The following is a 19531-nucleotide window of genomic DNA, read 5'->3' as shown; positions in this document are numbered from 1 at the left end:
TTGTTGAGTTTTGTCCAATCCCAATGGAACATATTATATTTGTATGTATATTTGTACACATGTATCCAAATACATAAACCAAAAAAAAAAACCAAAGCCAGTGCCGTCAAGTCGATTTCGACTCATAGAGACCCTATAGGACAGAGTAGAACTGCCCCATAGAGTTGCCAAGGAGCGCCTGGCAGATTCAAGCTGCCGATCCTTTGTGTTAGCAGCCATAGCACTTAACCACTACACGACCAGGGTTTCCATTCCAAACACATACATCTGGATATTAGTAAGCACATAGATATGACAGATATGGGAATGTCTGTGGCATGCTGGATATCTCCCATCTGCCCTTCCAGATCCACTCCCAATCTTTTCCATCCTGCTCTCTGCTCCAGGAGACCAATTTATAGAAATTAGATCAATTAATTTTGGCCAATGGAGGGAGGAACTAAGAGGAAAGAAACAACTGAGGTCATAGTACTTATTTCTGCATTTGTTTTTCTGCTGTCTCAATGAGGGCCTTGTTTAATCCCTCATTTAATGTAATTTGTTTAATGCTCAGTTTATTAAACTTATAAACTAAGCTTAAACTAAAACTTCTATAGTTCCTACACATGTTTACTATTCATTAATTACATTTCCTTGTGAGTTTATACTATAACTTAATATTCAATACAGGAAGAGGTGGAGCTAGATAGCGAAGTAAGTAGATGCTCCCATCTACTCTCCCAGCAACTAACTCACTGAACAACAAATAAAAACAAGCACAGACTGAGACATTGGAGGCCCTGAAGAAGTGTAACGCCGGCTGATAACTCTCCTTCACACCACATGCCAACTTCACCAGTGGTGGGACATCACAGAAAAAATCATCAATGACATTGTCACCACAAAAATCCAATGTGAATGTGTTACTGGTGAGTATTATTGCATTGACAAAACCTCCGGAATAGGTACATATAACCAAATAGATGCCCAGTCTTTTCGACGTGACCTGAGCATAAAGTAAGTGGTTGGAGATGGCCACATAGCGGTCATAAGCCATAGTGACCAACAAGTAACACTCATTATATCCCAGTCCAGCAGAGAAGAAGAACTGAGCTACACAGCCAGCAAGGGAGATGCTTTTGTCCTCAGAGATGCAGGTCTTTAGGATCTTTGGGGTGTAGACAGAGGAATACCAGAAATCCAGGAATGACAGATTGCCAATGAAAAAATACATGGGTGTGTGGAGCCGGGAGTCATTACAGATCAATGTTATGAGCGTGGTGTTTCCCACCAGGGTCACAGAGTACACACCAAGGAACACCACAAATAGGATCAACTGCATCACAGGGTCTGTGGTGAAGCCCACCAGGATGAACTCAGGCATGGTGCGATTGCCCCTCTCCATGGCTAAAGGAGCCTCACTTAAAATGGCGTTTAATTTCCTCAACACATATTAAATGAAGGCATTCTGTATACCAGGTACATGCGTTGGGGTGAAGACTAAAGGTATTAGACTGAGGAGATCTGAGCAGGAATCCTGACTTGAGAAAATAATGGGAGTTCTCTCAGTCTCAATATATTCATTTCAGTAAAATGCATTTGTAGCAGTAAAGCCATAATGCTACTGGAGTCTATTCATTTTGTTCAAAGTAAACTTTTTTGAGCCCCAGTTGCTGTTCTAGGCACAGTACTGTCCCTTATTCCTGGCTTGGGTCAGGTATACCTTAGTCTTCAACATGACATCTTTGCTTTTTAACACTTTAAAGAAGTTCTTTGCAGCAGATTTGCCCAATGCAATGTGTCTTGATTTCTTGACTCTTGCTTCCGTGGGTGTTCATTGTGGACCCAAGTAAAATGAAATCCTTGACAACATCATTCTTGTCTCCATTTGTCACGATGTGGCTTCTTGGTCCATTTGTGAGGATTTTGTCTTCTTTATGTTGAGGTACAATCTATACTGAAGGCTGTAGTCTTTGATCTTCATCAGTAAGTGCTTCAAGTCCTCTTCACTTTCAGCAAGCAAGGTTGCATCGTCTGCATAACACAGGTTGTTAATGAGCCTTCCTCCAATCCTGATGCCCCATTCTTCTTTATACAGTCCAGCTTCTCGGATTATTTGCCCAGCATACAGATTGAATAGATATGGCGAAAGGATACAACCCTGACACACACAAACTGCCTCTTGATCTATGTACAAGTGTTTCATGAGCACAATTGTGTTCTGGAATTCCCATTTTTTGTAGTGTTATCCATAGTTTGTTATGATCCACACAGTCAAATGCCTTTGCATAGTCAATAAAACACAAGTAAACACCCTTCTGGTATTCTCTGCTTTCAGCCAGAATCCACCTGATATCAGCAATGATATCCCTGGTTCCACGTCCTTTTCTGAATCTGGCCTGAATTTCTGGCAGTTTTCTGTGGATATACCGCTGCAGCCGCTTTTGAATGATTTTCAGCAAAATTTTGCTTGCATGTGATTTTAATGATATTGTTCTATAATTTTTGCATTTTTTGGGGTCACCTTTCTTGGGAATAGGCATAAATATGGATCCCTTCCAGTTGGTTGGACAAGTAGCTGTCTTCCAAATTTCTTGGGATAGAAGAGTGAGCACTTCCAGCACTGCATCTGATAGTTTACTTAGAGTATCATTATGGCATTAGTTATGTCAAGTTCTCTATCACCCATTTTGAAAAGGAGAAAACATGCTGCAAGGTATTAGGGTCACAAGGGAAAGGCTAAAAAAGCCTCTTACCTTCATCACAGTAAAGTTAATCATCATCGAGCACACCAGGCAGCCAGGGAACCCCACACCCTCCTGCTTATGCAAAATGAATCCCAGAAATTAAGCATACAGATCTCTTGAAACAATTGGGGAAAAGGAAGAGGGCTGGGAGAATAATTTAGAGCATAAGAGAGCCATCTAATGGTTCACAGATGATACCCATCCTGCTGCTGCTGAGGCATTCTAACAGGGAACCTGAGGGGCTGAGGTATACTGCCTCCTGGGTTTCCAGGGCTAGAATAACCCTGATACCAAAGCCAGAAAAAGACACCACAAAAAAAGAAAACTACAGATCAATACCCCTTATGAACATAGATACAAAAATTCTCAACAAAATCCTAGCCAACAGATTACAGTAACATATATATATTTTTTATATATATGTAAAAAAAAAAATCATACATCGTGATCAAGTGGGAGTTGTACCAAGATTACAGGGGTGACTTAATATCAGAGAATCAATTAATATAATCCACCACATAAATAAAACAAAGGAAAAGAATCACATGATCAATCAATGCAGAGAAAGTATTCGATAAAATTCAACACGTTTTCCTGATAAAAACACTCAGCAAAATAGGAATAGAAGGGAAATTCCTCAACACAATTAAGGGCATACTTGAGAAACCAACATTCAACATCATACTCAACAAAGAAAGCGTGAGAACCATTCCTCTGGGAATGAGAACGAGACAAGGATGCTCATTATCACCATACTTATTCAACATTGTACTGGAAGTCCTAGCCAGAACAATAAGACCAGAAAGAGAAATAAAATGTATCCAATTTGGAAAGAAAGAAGAAAAACTATATTTGCAGAGGACATGACCCTGTCTACAGAAGGCCCTAAAGATTCCACAAGAAAACTGCTAGAACTAACAGAAGAGTTTAGCAAAGTTGCAGGATACAAGATCAACACACAGAAACCAGTTTCGTTCCTCTACACTACAAAGACTACTCTGAAAAAGAAATCGAGAAATCAATACCAATTAAAACAGCCCCCAAATCAATAAAATACCTAGGGGTTAACCTAACCAGGGACATAAAAGATTTATACAATAAGAATTATAAAACACGGCTACAAGATATGAAAAGAGACCTACAAAAATGGAAAGACATCCTGCGCTCATGGATAAAAACCAAAAACTTTTGCTGTCGAGTCAATTACGACTCATAGAGAACCTGTAGGACAGAGTAGAACTGCCCCACAGGGTTTCCAAAGATCAGCTGCTGGATTCAAACTACTGACCTTTTGATTAGCAGCCAAATGATTAAACCACTGCACCACCAGGGCACCACTGATAAGAAGGCTTGTTGTTGTTGTTAGGTGCTGTCAAGTTGATTCTGACTTATAGTGACCCTATGCACTACAGAACGAAACACTGCCCAGTCCTGCACCATCTCCACACTTGTTACCATGCTTGAGCCCATTGTTGCAGCCACTCTGTCAATCCATCTCATTTAGGGTCTTCCTCTTTTCCACTGTATGATGTCCTTCTCCAGTGACGGATCCCTCCTGATAACATGTCCAAAGTATGTGAGACATAGTCCCGCCATCCTTGCTTCTCAGCAGCGTTCTGGTTGTACATCTTCCAAGACAGATTTGTTCATTCTTTTGACAGTCCACGGTATGTTCAGTATTCTTTGCCAGCACCACAATTCAAAGGCGTCAATTCTTCTTCCATCTTCCTTATTCATTGTCCAGCTTTCACATGCATATAAGGCGATTTAAAGCACCATGGTTTGGGTCAGGTTCACCTTAGTCTTCCAGGAGATATCTTTGCTTTTCAACACTTTAAAGAGGTCCTTTGCAGCAGATTTGCTGGATGCTATGTGTCTTTTGATTTCTTGACTGGTGCTTCCATAGGTGTTGATTGTGGGTTCAAGTAAAATGAAATCCTTGACAACCTCAATATTTTCTCTGTTTATCATGATGTTGCTTTTTGATCTAGTTGTGAGGATTTTTGTTTTCTTTAGTTGAGGTGCAATCCATACTGAGGGCTTGGTCTTGTATTTTCTACAGTGAATGTTTCAAGTCCTCTTTACTTTCAGCAAGCAAGGTTGAGTCATCTGCATAATGCAGGTTGTTAATGCATCTTCCTCCAATCCTGATGCCCTGTTCTTCTTCATATAGTCCAGCTTCTAGGATTATTTGCTCAATATACACATTGAATAGGTATGGGGAAAGGATACGACCCCGACACTTACCTTACTGGACTTTAAACCATGCAGTATTCCTTCTTCTGTTTGGAAGACTTCCTCTTGATCCATGTACAGATCCCTCATGAGTGCAATTAAGTGTTCCAGAATTCCCATTCTTTGCAACATTATCCATATTTTGTTTTGATCCACACAGTGGATAAAACACAGGTAAACATCTTTCTGATATTCTTTGCTTTCAGCCCAGATCCATCTGACATCAACATTGATATCCCTGTTTCCATGTCATCTTCTAAATCTATCTTGAATTTCTGGCAGTTTCCTGTGGATATACTGCTGTAGCCACTTTTGAATGATCTTCAGCAAAATATTGCTTGCATGTGATATTGATGATATTATTCAATAATTTCTGCAGTTGGTTGGATCACCTTTCTTGGGAATAGGCATAAATATGGATGTCTTCCAGTTGGATGGCCAGGTAGCTGTCTTCCAAATTTCTTGGCATAAGCAGGTGAGCACTTCCAGTGCTACATCTGTATGCTGAAACATCTCAATTGATATTCCCTCAATTCCTGGGGCCTTGATTTTTGCCAAAGCCTTCGGTGAAGCTTGTACTTCTTCCTTCAGTACTATAGATTCCTGATCATATGTTACCTCCTGAAATGTCTGAACATCAACAAATTCTTTTTGGTATAGTGATTCTGTATATTTGTTCTGTCCTTTTTTAATGCTTCCTGCATTGTTTAATATTTTCTCTATAGAATTCTTCAGTATTGCAACTTGAAGCTTGAATTTTTTCTTCAGTTTTTTTTTGCCTGAGGAAAGCTAAATGTGTCTTCCCTTTTGGTTTTCTATCTCCAGGCTTTTGCACATGTCATCATAATACTTTAATTTGTCTTCTCTAGGTGCCCTTTGAAATCTTATGCTCAGCTCTTTTATTTTATCATTTTTTTTTTCCTTAATAAAGTGAGAACACTACCTAAAGCAATCTGTAGATTCGATGCAACCCCAATACAAATCTCAACAACGTTCTTTGCTGAAATGGAAGAACTAATGACCAACTTCATACGTAAAGGGAGGAAAAAAAAAAAAAAACACTGAGTAGCCAAAGCAATACTGAAGATAAAGAACAAAGCAGGAAATCTCATATTCCCTGATATCAAAACATACTGTACAATCACCATACTGAGATCAGCCTCGTACTAATTCAAAGATAGACACAGAGACCAGTAGAATAGAATTGAGAACTAGGAACTAAATTTGGACACCTATAGACAACTGATTTTGACAGGGGTCAAAGGCCATCCAGTGGGGCACAGTCTGTTTAATAAATTGTTGTTGTTAGGTTCCATTGAGTCCATTTCAACACATAGTGACCCTGTGTAGAACAGACCAAAACACTGCCTGGTCCTGTGCCATTTTTACAATTGTTGTTGTGCTTCAGCCCATTGTTCCAGGCACTGTGTCAATCCATTGATGAGGGTCTTTCTCTTTTTCGCTGACCCTCTACTTTACTAAGCGTGATGTCTTCTCCAGAGACTGCTCCTTCCTGATCACATGTCCAAAGTATGTGAGAGGAAGTCTTGCCATCCTTTCTTCTAATGAACATTCTGGGTGTACTTTAATAATTTGTGCTGACAAAACTGGGTACCTACCTGTAGATAACTGAAACAGGACCCATACCTCACGCCAAGCACAAAAAAGTAACTCAAAATGGATCAAAGACTTAAACATCAAAACTAAAACCATAAAAATACCTGGAAGAAAACAGAGAAATAAAACTACAGTCTGTAAAAATGTGATAACAAGCATTACAACAAATGCACAAATAAAAGAGTACATAATAGACAAATGGGATCTCAGAAAAATTTGTAAACTTCTGCTCATTAAAAGATGTTTTCAAAGGAGTAAAAAAGAACTTACAGACTGGGAAAAAATATTTGGATAAGACACAGCAGATAAGGGTCTAATCTCTAAAATTTATAGAAAACTTCAACAACTCAACAAAAAAAATACAAGCAACCTGACTGTAAAATAGGCAAAAGACATAAACAGAACCATCACCAAAGAAGACATCCAACCAGCCAACAAACACATGAAAAGACGCTCATGATCATTAGCCATAAGAGAGACACAAATCAAAACTACAATGAGATACCATTTCAATCCTACTAAAATGATATTGGTTAAAAAACAAAAACAGAAAACTACAAATGTTGACAAGGATGTGGGGAGATTGGAACCCTTATTCATTGTTGGTGGGACTGTAAAATGTACAACCACTTTGGAAGATGGTTTGGCATTTCCTCAAAAAACTAGAAATAGAGCTACCTTATAATTCAGCAATCCCAGTTTTAGAAATATACCCTTTTGTTGTTGTTATTAGGTGCTCTTGAGTAGATTCTGACTCATAGTGACTCTATGACTACTAATATACTCTGTAAAAAAACCCTGTTGCCGTCGAGTCGACCTCGACTCATAGAGACTACTCTAGGGACCTAAAACTACTGACCAAAACTGGAAAACTAAACCCCTTGCCATCGAGCTGATTCTGACTCATAACAACCCTATAGGACAGAGTAGAACTGCCCCATAGAGTTTCCAAGGAGCATCTGGTGGATTTGAACTGCTGACCTTTTGGTTAGCAGATGTAATTCTTAACAACTAAGCCACCAGGGTTTCCACGACCATATAAATGCACTCCTATGTTCATTTTAGCTTTTTTTTTTTTTTTTATAGTAGTGAAACAATAGAAACAACCAAAGTGCCCATCAACAAATGAATGGATAAGCAAATTGTGGCATACACACAGTTGAATGCTGTACAACCACAAAGGACAATGACAAGTCTGCAAAACATACTATAACATGAATGGACCTGAAGGGCATAATTTTAAATGAAAGAAGTCAAGCATGTCAGGACAAATATTGCATGATCCCTCTTTTCTAAGAAGACAAGAACAGATAAATACAGAGAGACCAATGCTCATTGGTGGTTAGCAGGGAGAGGGGAAGGGATAAGTACATTTTAGAACTTAGAGACTTGTTTCTTTTGGTGATGGGAAAAGTGGCCCCAAGTGTGGAAGTAGTGAGCAGAGCATAACCATAATAAAGACAATTGTTTGAGCACAAATAGAAGTGTATAGACACAATTTAAGAGAATGATGACAAACTGTGATACATGTAACTAATATGGATGAACAATTTTTGTGGAAATTTGTAAAAACAATTCATTGGCGGTGTCAAGGATTGAATTGTGTCCCCCCAAAATATGTGTCAACTTGGTTAGGCCCTGATTCCCAGTATTGTGTGGTTGTCCTCCATTTTGTGATTGTAATTTTATGTTAAAGAGGATTAAGGTGGGATTGTAACACTTTTACAGGTCATGACCTTAATGCAATGCAAAGGGAGTTTTCCTGGGGTGTGGCCTGCACCACCTTTTATCTTACAAGAGATAAAGGGAAAGGGAAGCAAGCAGGCAGTGGGGGATCTCATACCACCAAGAAAGCAGTACCAGGAGAAATGGTAAATATGTCTTCCCTTTTGGTTTTCTATCTCCAGGTTTTTGCATATGTCATCATAATACTTTACTTTGTCTTCTCTAGCCGCTCTTTGAAATCTTCTGTTCAGATCTTTTATTCCATCATTTTTTCCTTAATATAGTGAAGGTGCTATCTAAAGCAATCTGTAGATTCAGTGCAATCCCAGTACAAATCTCAACAACATTCTTTACTGAAATGGAAGAACTAATGACCAACTTCATATGGAAAGGGAAAAAAAAAAAAAAAAAAACACACCGGATATCCAAAACAACCTTCCCCTTTGGACCTGGGGAAGATTGATGAGAAGGCCGACAGAGAGAGAAAGCCTTCCTCTGGAGCTGACATCCTGAATTCGGACTTTTAGCCTACTTTACTGTGAAGAAATAAATTTCTCTTTGTTGAAGATATCCACTTATGGTATTTCTGTTATAGGAGTATTAGATGACTAAGACAGATGGTTATACAATTTTACAATAGTAATAATAACAATTTAAAAATATGTGTTTGGTTACATAGATATATCAGTAAAAAACCTACTGCCATCCAGTCAATTCTGACTAACAGGGTAGAACTGGCCGATAGGGTTTCCAAGGCTGTAAATCTTTACAGAAGCAGACTGCCACATCTTTCTTCTCCAGAGTCACTGGTGGGTTTCAACTGGTGACCTTTCAGTTATCAGCCCAGCACTTAACCATTGTGCTACCAGGGCTCCTACACAGGTATATCCAAACCACAACCAAACCCAGCGCTGTTGGGTACATTCCAACTCATTGCGACCCTATAAGACAGAGTAGAATTGCCCCGTAGGGTTTCCAAGAACCGGCTGGTGGATTCAAACTGCTGACCTTTTGGTTAGCTGCCTGGCTCTCAGCCACTGTGTCACAAGGGCTCCACATAGATATATAAGTATTCATAAATATATACAGGAAGGCATACACGAATAACTGTGTTGTTGTTGTTGTTAGGTGCTGTTGAGTTGGTTCCGACTCATAGTGACCCTACGTACCGCTGAAGGAAACACTATCCTGTCCTGCGCCATCCTTACAATTGTTTTTATGCTCGAGCCCACTGTTGCAGACGTTGTGTCAATCCACCTTGTTGAGGGTGTTCTTCTTTTCTGCTGACACTGTACATTACCAAGAAGATGTCCTTCTCCAGAGACTGATCCCTCCTGACAACACATCCAAAATATGTAAGATGCAGTCTCGCCATCCTTGCTTCTAAGGAGTATTCTCGTTGCACTTCTTCCAAGACAGATTTGTTCGTTCTTTTGGCAGTCCATGGTATATTCAATATTCTCTGCCAATACCACAATTCAAAGGCATCATTTCTTCTTTGGTCTTCCTTAGTCATTGTCCAGCTTTCACATGCATATTATGTGATTGAAAATACCGGGGCTTGGATCAGGCACACCTTAGTCTTCAAGGTGTCATCTTTGCTTTTCAACTCTTTAAAGAGGTCCTTTGCAGCAGATTTACCCAATGCAATGTGTCTTTTGATTTCTTGACTGCTGCTTCCATGGCTGTTGATTGTGCACCCAAGTAAAATGAAATCTGTGACAACTTCAGTCTTTTCTCCATTTATCGTGATGTTGCTTCTTGGTCCAGTTGTGAGGATTTTTTTTTCTTCATGTGGAGGTGTAATCCATACTGAACGCTGTGGTCTTGCATCTTCTTCAGTAAGTGCTTCAAGTCCTCTTCACTTTCAGCAAGCAAGGTTGGTTCATCCGCATGATGCAGATTGTTAATAAGTCTTCCTCCAATCCTGATGCCCCATTCTTCATACTGTCCAGCTTCTTAAGTTATTTACTCAGCATACAGATTGAATAGGTATGGGGAAAGGATACAACCCTGATGCACACCTTTTCTGACTTTAAACCACTCAGTATTCCCTTGTTTTGTCTGAACAACTGCCTCTTGATCTATGCATATGTTTCTCATGAGCACAATGAAGTGTTCTGGAATTCCCATTCTTTGCAATGTTATCCATAATTTGTTATGATCCACACAATCGAATGCCTTTGCATAGTCAATAAAACACAGGTAAACACCCTTCTGGCATTCTCTGCTTTCAGCTATGATCCATCTGACATCAGCAATGATAGCCCTGGTACTACATCCTCTTCTGAATCCGCCCTGAATTTCTATCAGTTCCCTGTGGATATACTGCTGCAGCTGCTTTTGAACGATCTTCAGCAAAATTTTGCTTGTATGTGATATTAATGATATTGTTCGATAATTTCCACATTCAGTTAGATCACCTTTCTTGGAAAAAGGCATAAATATGGATCTCTTTCAGTCAGTTGGCCAGGAAACTGTCTTCCATATTTCTTGGGATAGATGAGTGAGCACTTACAGCACTGTACCCATTTGTTGAAACATCTCAGTTGATATTCTGTCAATTCCTGGAGCCTTGTGTTTTGCCAGTGCCTTCGGCACAGCTTGGACTTCTTCCTTCAGTACCATTAGTTCCTGATCATATGCTACTCCTTGAAACGGTTGAATGTTGACTAATTCTTTTTAGTGTATTCCTTCCATCTTCTTTTGATGCTTCCTGTGTAACTGTAAAATGTAGGCATATGTATATATATGTTTACTTGTGTTGCAAATATTTTTAAGTATAAAATAAAGCACTTAGAGGGCACACTTTTGATTACTTCTAGATACAACTAAATACCTCGTGGGAGTGGTCTACTGGGTTTGAGGGCTTAGGACCATGGTCTAGTGAAGGAACTCCGTCAGTTGGCGTAATATAGTCCATAAAGAAAACACTCTGCATCCTCGTTGGTGAGTGATGTCTGGGGTCTTGAAAGCTTACAAGCAGCCATCTAAGATACGACTATTGGTCTCTACTCATCTGGAGCTAAAGATAAAGAAGAAAAGCAAAGACTCACAGAAAAAAAACTAGTCTACAGAAACAACAGTTTACATAAGAATGACATAACTTACCTTGAGACCAGAACTAGATGGTGCTCAGCTACCATGCTACCACTACTGATCATTCGAACCAGAGACTCAGTAGATGGTCCCGGATGTTGCTGTTATTGTTAAGTGCCATTGAGTCAATTCTGACTCATGGAGACCCTGCCCAGTCCTGCACCATCCTCATAATCGTTGCCATATTTGAGACCATCATTGCAGCTATTGTGTTAATCCATCTCGTTGAGGGTCTTCCTCTTTTTCGATGGCCCTCTACTTTAACAAGCATGGTATCCTTCCTCAGGGACTGGTCTCTCCTGATAACATGTCCAACATATGTGAGATGAAATCTGGCCATCCTTGCTTCTAATGAGCATTCTGGCTGTACTTCTGTGACAGAGTTGTTCTTTCTTCTGGCAGTCCATGGTATATTCAATATTGTTCTCCAACACCATAACTCAAAGGCATCAATTCTTCTTTGGTCTTCCTTATTCATTGTCCATCTTTTACATGCATACGAAGTAATTGAAAACACCATGGTTTGGGCCGGAAGCGCTTTAGTCCTTAAAGTGACATCTTTGGTTTTTAATACTTTAAAGAGATCTTAAATGGGAGAAAAATGTACAAAAAATTCAAATTCCTAAAAAAAAGCCCAGAGTTACTTGACTGGTAGAGACTAGATGAACCCATGGCACTATCACCCTGAGATACTCTTTAAATTTGGAACTCAACCACTCCCAGAGGTCATCATTTAGCAGAATGACAGATTGTCCCATAAAATAAATAACATCACACTTGAGTACTGTGTTCCTCAAAATAATTGTCTAGATGAAATTAAATAGTAAACATTTACCCTAGACCAAAGATGAGAAAGCAAGCGGAGACAGGGAAATTAGATTAATGGAAACAGAGCAATCAAAATGGAAATGACAAGAATGCTGATATATTGTGAAGAATGTAACCAATAAACAATATGTATCCAAAAAAAAAAAAAAAAGCCTGTTTCTATCGAGTTGATTCTGACTCACAGTGACCCTGTAGGGCAGAGTAGAAGGGCCACATATGGTTTCCAAGGAGTGGCTGGTGGATTTGAGGTGGACTTGAACTGCCATGCTTTTGGTTAGCAGTAAACTTAAATGAGAACCTAATTTCCTGTGTAAACTTTCACCAAAAACATAACTAAAAAAAAACAAATATTCAATAGAGCTGAACCTTTGAAAAATGAAGACAAAACATTTTGAATGTAATGGTGACAAAATTAGTTGCTAAAAGTAAACTGAAGCCTATTTAAAAACATCAATCAATACTGCAAGTGTCATTAATTTCTTCATTATATCTATATTTAGTGTTCTAACTTCCCAAGATTATTGATGCGCTTATTTTTAATCTTCCTGTGTTTCAGTAATATTATTGAAAAACTTTCCTAAAGCTGAGATAACCTTACAAGATAAAAATAAATAAGAATATCCTCTCAGTTCAACCAAGGATGGAAGATCAGGACTTTCAAATTACTGTTTCTCATTTGGAGAATTCCCATTGCCATTGAGTTGATTTTGACCCATAGCAACCCTACTGGACAGAGAATAACAGCCCCATAGGGTTTTCAAGAAGAGGCTGGTGGATTCGAACTGCTTGCTGACTTTTTGATTAGCACCCGAGCTCTTAATGACTATACCATGAGGGATCCAAGGGGTTGCACAGTGGTTAAGAGCTATGGCTGCTAACCGAAAGGTAAATAGTTCAAATCTACCAACTGCATCTTGGAAGCCCTATAGGGCAGTTCTACTCTGTCATATATGGTCACTATGAGTCAGAATCAACTCCACAGCACACAACAATGGTAGCACTTGGAGAATGGAATAGTTCTTTTCCTAAAGGAAATGAAACAGGAACAACATATCAAGGGGTTAATTTCTTTTTTATAATTAAACTTGTTATGTCAATATGAAATTTTATGTCCAAGATTTTAGGTACAAGGTATACATGTTCTGCAATCTATCTCCCTTGAAAATGATTTCCTTTCATTCTCTCTTAGCCAACATTAAAGAAAACATATTTATGCTATTGTTACATTAATGTAACACATAAGCACTATTTAAAAATAATTTAATCATGTAATAACTTTATTCTAATTTATAAAGTTATTCAGAATGTTCATTTTTTAGATTAGATCTGTTTTTGAATTTAATATAAAGGGAATCAAACAGTATATAATTTTTTTTTTCCTCTGATACAAATTCATGTTTGTGAGATCCATTTCTAGTGTTCCATATTATTGGTGGTGGTGCATATTGTTATGATTTGTTTATTCTCATTGTTGTCTATTGTTCCATTTTAGGATATACCACAATGTATTTATGTACTCTACTTTTGTTGACCATTTGGCTAATTTCCAGTTAGGGACTATTATGAAAAGTGCATCTATTTTTGTACATGTCTTTTGGGGAACACATGCAGGCATTTCTGTTGAATATACATTTGAAAGTATAATGATTGGGCCATTCAGCTTTAGTAATATTGCTAAATATTACAATCTCTTCAGCAGAGTACAAGGATTCTAGCTGCTTTATACCCATGCTAATATTAGTTTTTGGTGTTCTTAATTTTAACCATTCTGGTGGATGTGTATAGGTATTGCTTTGTTGTTCCAAGATCATCTAATTTTGCTATCAACTGTTTGCATTCACTCTCTCATTCTCTATCCCCATTCCTGTTTAGGGGCCTTCTTTCTGTTTCTTGTACATACCAAGGTTGTGCTCTAGGGACCTCTTCCCTCATATCTTCACTGCTTACCTGTTTCTCAGTATTTGGGTCTCAACTCAAATATCACCTTCTTAGAAACGTCTTTCTGACCACCCAACACAAAGAAAGCCCTCTCCCCGGTACTCTTTCTCACTGCACTCAATTTGATTTTATTCATGAAACCTATCCGTATTCAACTTTATTCATTTATTTATTTACTTGCTTATTGTCTAATAGTTTCAGTAGAATTTATGCTCTTAAACAGGTTACTTTGAGGACTAAGGTACACCTAACCCAAGCCATGGTATTCCCAGTCACCTCATATGCATGTGAAAGCTGGACAATGAATAAGGAAGACAGAAGAAGAATTGATGCCTTTGAAGTACGGTGTTGGTGATGAATATTGAATATACCATGGACTGCCAGAAGAATGAACAAATCTGTCTTGAAAGAAGTACAACCAGAATGGTCCTTAGAAGGAAGGATGGTGAGACTTTGTCTCACATACTTTGGACATATTATCAGGAGGGACCAGTCCCCAGGAAAGGATCTTTATAAAACTAGATAAAACATCTGTCCCACATGGATTTCCTTCTCTGCAGCTGTAAAATGGGGTACAGTCCTCTCTGTCTCGAAGAGTTGTGGAGCTCAGATGTCAAAATACAGGTTAATGGACAGTCCATCTGCTGTGTATTGTTATTTCCATTACATACTGCGTAGTTTCCATTGCAATTACAGAGTCATCCCTCTCTGAAGGGAACAACACTGGAAAAGAAGCAAATCTGAGAAACTAGAGCTTTATTGAAGCACAGTGGAGTTGCACATGTGAGAGGTCTTAGCTGGATGTGGTAATTTTAGACTGTGTCCACTCAACAGCTCCTGAATGTTGGAATATAGTAGAAAAAAAGTGGAAATGGCAACTTGGAATTCCATAAGAGGATAAATGTTTTGGGCTTTGACTAAATCCATAAATGTTTTATTTTTTCCAGTGAAAAATGTTGAATATAAGGGTTCAAAACCTCTCTTGGGGAGCTTTTTAAAAATACCTGCGCATGAGTCCCATGCACAAAGATTCTAATTTAATTTCCAGGATTGGAATTAGGTATTGATATTAAAAACAAAGTGACAAGAACAAGAACAACAACAACAACAAAACTACAGTGTATTCAGTATTTGAGAATCACTAGATAAAGTGATGTGATTATGTGGAAAGGTTACATGCCTCACCTGGTTTCTTGTTAATGTTGTTAGGTGTCGTCGAGTTGTTTCTGACTCATAGTGACCCTGTGTACCACAGAACAAAACACCACCAGGTCCTGTGCCATGCCCACAATCTTTATGCCTAAGCCCATTGTTGCAGCCATTGTGTCAATCCATCTCATTGAGGGTATTCCTCTTTTCCGCTGACCCTGTACTTTACCAAGCGTGATGTCCTTCTCCAAGAACTGATCCCTCCTGACAACATATCCAAAGTATATAAGATGTAGCCTCACCATGCTTGCTTTTAAGGAGCATTCTGACTGTATTTCTTCCAAGACAGATTTGTTCGTTCTTTTGGCAGTCCGTGGTATATTCAACATTCTTTGCCAACACCAAGATTCAAAGGCGTCAATTCTTCTTCAGTCTTCCCTACTCATTGTCCAGCTTTGCATGCACGTGATGTGATTGAAAATACCATGGCTTGGGTCAGGTGCACCTTGGTCTTCAAAATGACGTCTTTGCTTTTCAACGCTTTAAAGAAGTCCTTTGCAGCAGACTTGCCCAATGCGATGTGTCTTTGATTTCTTGACTGTTGCTTCCATGTTAAATGAGGGCCTTAATTAATGTTAACTTTTTTTTTTTTTAATCCACTTCCTCTTGTCCTTCCCTCCCTACCTCCTCCTTTCTCTCCCTTGGGCTCCATACCAAGGGAACAATATAGCAGTATAGACACTTTTATGCCTTTTGAAAGATGAATAAAATGAGGCTCCCAAAGGTGAAGTAAGAGGATGTTTGAGGTAACAAGGCTACAGACTTCCAGTGCTGGCCTTGGTATCGCCTTAGTAAATGATACGTATTTAGCTGTGATGCAGTAGGAGATGGGTTCAGAGTATGCTCTGAGCAGGGAGAAGAGAACCTATGGTTCAAACATGCCATGTGGATAATTGAGAATATACTAGAATAATAACCATCTCTACTATCCAGTTAATTCCAAAACGTGGTTCTGTCTGTGTATGCACGAAAAGGTCCCTGAGCCTGAATTTTATGTTTTCCTGTTCTTATGACAAATACACCCATTTCCATCATCATCAGTGTTAGGTAATAGAATCAGGTCACACTTGTTACTGTGAAAGTCAGGCCACATTTCAACTGTGGAAAATGTTCATTTGAGCAGGGAGGGGGAACAACTGACAAACAAATCCACCAGGAATTCCTCAGAGCCAATAATTAAGTTGTAATTATTGGTCTGGGACGTTATCCCTCAAGAATCTAAAATTCAGTCTAAGGTCCTAAAATGAGGAAACTCTGGTGATTTCGGGCCTTCACTGGGTATACGTTTATCTTCTTTGTTTTTTAATGTATAAAAGCACCGAGTTGGATTATAGCAGTACCTCATTGGTGTTTCTAGTAAAAGGAGATTTATTTTATCTCCATGGAAGTTGGATTTTTGCTCATGAATATAATATCTGCTTTGTCTTTTACGGGTTCTTACTTGCGTGAGTATGTGGAGAGGAGAGGGATGAAGCAGATTATTTGCAGGCATAGTTTATGGCCTTAGTGTATGTTTTGGCTCCTGTGGCTGCATCACAGTAGCCTGCTGAGATGTGAAAAAAAAGTAATAGTAATACAATAAGATTAGCTGCTATTTAACTAAAGGACTCTTTGGAGGTAAGTAGATTTGAACACAAATTATAACTCCGTGAAATCCTTGGACTTTGAGAAAGATATATAGCCTCTCTGATCTTTTATTTACACATCTTTAAAATGGGTGTAAAATATTTTCAAGTTGTGTGAAGGTACAATTTACTGTCTACAAAGTACCTGGTAAAATGTTTATCAGGTAATAGAGAGTCATAGTAAAAAAAAAAGCAATTAATATCATTTTTTATGTGTGTGTGAGTGTGTGTGTGTGATTCTCTTCTTTTTCATCCAGAGAGTTTTATTGGTAAAAAAGCTGAAAGGTGGTTATTAACCTCTACTTGCCATCAAAATTTGTTAACTTTTGTTGTGATGCTTCCTAGCACGGTGGTTTTTGTCTCAGGACCAAGCTTCCCAGGAGCCCTGTTCTCACATTCTCCTCCTTCTCTTCCATGCTTTATCAAAATCAGTTCCCAATTATTTGTTCAAAAGGATTTGTGTAACAAATCTACCCCAAATGCTAAACTGTCATCTACAGTGTAATTTGTAAGCATTGTAAATAGTGCTTTTATTTTAACAATTGATAATCCTTTTCCAGCCATAATTTTCATAATTCATTGATAGATTCATTAGAAATCTATTATTGTGCTACTTAGCAACCCTCCTTAAAGTTCTTACTTAATTAGGTGGTGAATAGGGTTATGATGCTGTCTTTATTCCTGTTAATACTTAAACTTCTTGGTTCTTAAAATTGAGTTTTTAACAGTAAATTGCCTTCATTGGTGATAGCCAATGAAGAGACATCAGAAATATTGGCAATGCAAAATGCATGTGGAGATTGTATGATTTTGTGTAGGCTTTAAGTGCCTCTACAAGATATGTCAGATATAACCAATACGAGTATGTGTTAACATCTTTCTTCTACTATTAGAGACCAAGTATGTTTCTAGCAAACTGCATAAATTTGGTGTGTATATAATAATGTTAGATGTAATTTTTAAATTCTTACTAGATATCAAACACTATGATAAAATTTTTGATGTTCTTTCTAATATAGTCACCAAAAATAATCCTAAGAATTAAGTACTAATGTAATTCATTTTTTATATTCAAGAAAAGTGTGGCTTAAAAAAGTTCAGAAACTTGCCCAAGTGAGCCAGCAGAGAAGTGGTAGAATCAGAATTCAGATTCACGTTGTCCTTGTCCAGATCTTATGCTCTTAACCACTATAGTTAACACCTATTAAAATTATCCCTGGGAAATGAAGTCTTACCCAAAGGCCAAGAATATCACTGTTATCTATCAAATCTATCTACCGAATGTAATAAACACATTAATTATACTTTGGTGAAAACAATTTTTCATTTCCACAAATGGTTTAAACTGTAAAGGTTAAGGAGTGAGCTTTTGAAAATCTTGCTTTTAAAAGCAACATTAGACTTTTCCAGTTTGGTGTAAGAGATACTTTAAGTTTCTTTCTTTGACCTAAAAAATGGAGAGACGAGTCATTCACCCATGTAGTACTCCAAACCTCTAATATGCTGTGTTTATCTGATGCCAAAATTACCTGAACCTGAGTAAAATACTTTTATTTATTTATTTTTTTTACTGAATTAGATTTTTTTGAGCACTAGACCATGTTTGGAAAAAGAAACTATTAGGGATTTTGCTTGTCTATATACTTTGACTAAAATCATGGCTACTATGGAAGTAAGGAAACCCAGGTGGCATAGTGGTTAAGAGCTGCATCTGCTAACCAAAAGGTTGGCTGTTCAAATCCACCAGGCATCCCTTGGAAACTCTATGGGGGAAGTTCTGCTCTGTCCTTTAGAGTAGATGGCAGTGTGCTTGTTTTTTTTTTTTAAGGAAGTAAATTTATTCTTAATCTGAACACAAGACTTAATCAACAATAGTAGGAAATAGGAAGGACTCATTTGAATTTCATCAATATTTAATAGTTTATTATGTATTGTTGTTGTTGTGGGCTGTCAAGTCAATTCTGATTCATACTGATTCTACAGGACAGAGTAGATGGCCTGATAGGGATCCCTAGACAGTAATCTGTACAGGAGCAGAATGCCAGGTGTTTTCTCACTTGGAGCCCATGGTGGGTTTGAATTGTCAACTTTTTGGTTAGCACCAGAGTGTTTAGCCATTGCACCACCAGGGTTCCTTTATTATGTACTAGTAATTAGATAAACAAACAAAATGATAGGATCCCTAGAAACCCAAAGTAACTTGGGGAGATACACTATTATATAAAATTTTATTCATACACACACGTATGTAAGTATGAAAATAGGGTATGTTCCAAGGACAGAAATGATTTAGCAGAGGAGATTCTGATGAACTCTGTCTGGGGAAAAAGAAAATTACGAAGATTTTCAAAGAGGATTCCATGTATGCCTAGAATTTAAAAGACTGAATTGGAGCTTTCCTGGCAGACAAGTTAAAAGAAGGCATTTGGCAATAGTAGCTTTTGCCTTGTGAAATAAGACAGAGGGAGTGCTGTTACCTAGGTGATTGCTTGCTTGATTGAGATGTCTGTGTATAATTCTCAAGGGATT

General features: G+C 38.2%; 1 protein-coding gene across 1 annotated transcript; it reads right to left on the bottom strand.

The window, feature by feature from the left end:
- Positions 1-646: 646 nt before the first annotated feature.
- LOC111749052 (olfactory receptor 9G19-like) lies at positions 647-1363 on the bottom strand. The gene has a single exon (XM_064289406.1). It carries the CDS (start codon positions 1361-1363, stop codon positions 647-649), a length of 717 nt encoding a protein of 238 aa, XP_064145476.1.
- Positions 1364-19531: the final 18168 nt, after the last annotated feature.

This window comes from Loxodonta africana, chromosome 7, assembly GCF_030014295.1.
Source record: "Loxodonta africana isolate mLoxAfr1 chromosome 7, mLoxAfr1.hap2, whole genome shotgun sequence".
NCBI lineage: Eukaryota > Metazoa > Chordata > Mammalia > Proboscidea > Elephantidae > Loxodonta > Loxodonta africana.
The sequence above is the reverse complement of the archived record's forward strand: the minus strand, read 5'-3'. Positions and strand labels throughout refer to the sequence as shown.

What these genes read in the sequence shown, in the direction of transcription:
- LOC111749052 (XM_064289406.1), bottom strand. Translation starts at nt 1,363, where the DNA reads ATGCCTGAGTTCATCCTGGTGGGCTTCACCACAGACCCTGTGATGCAG.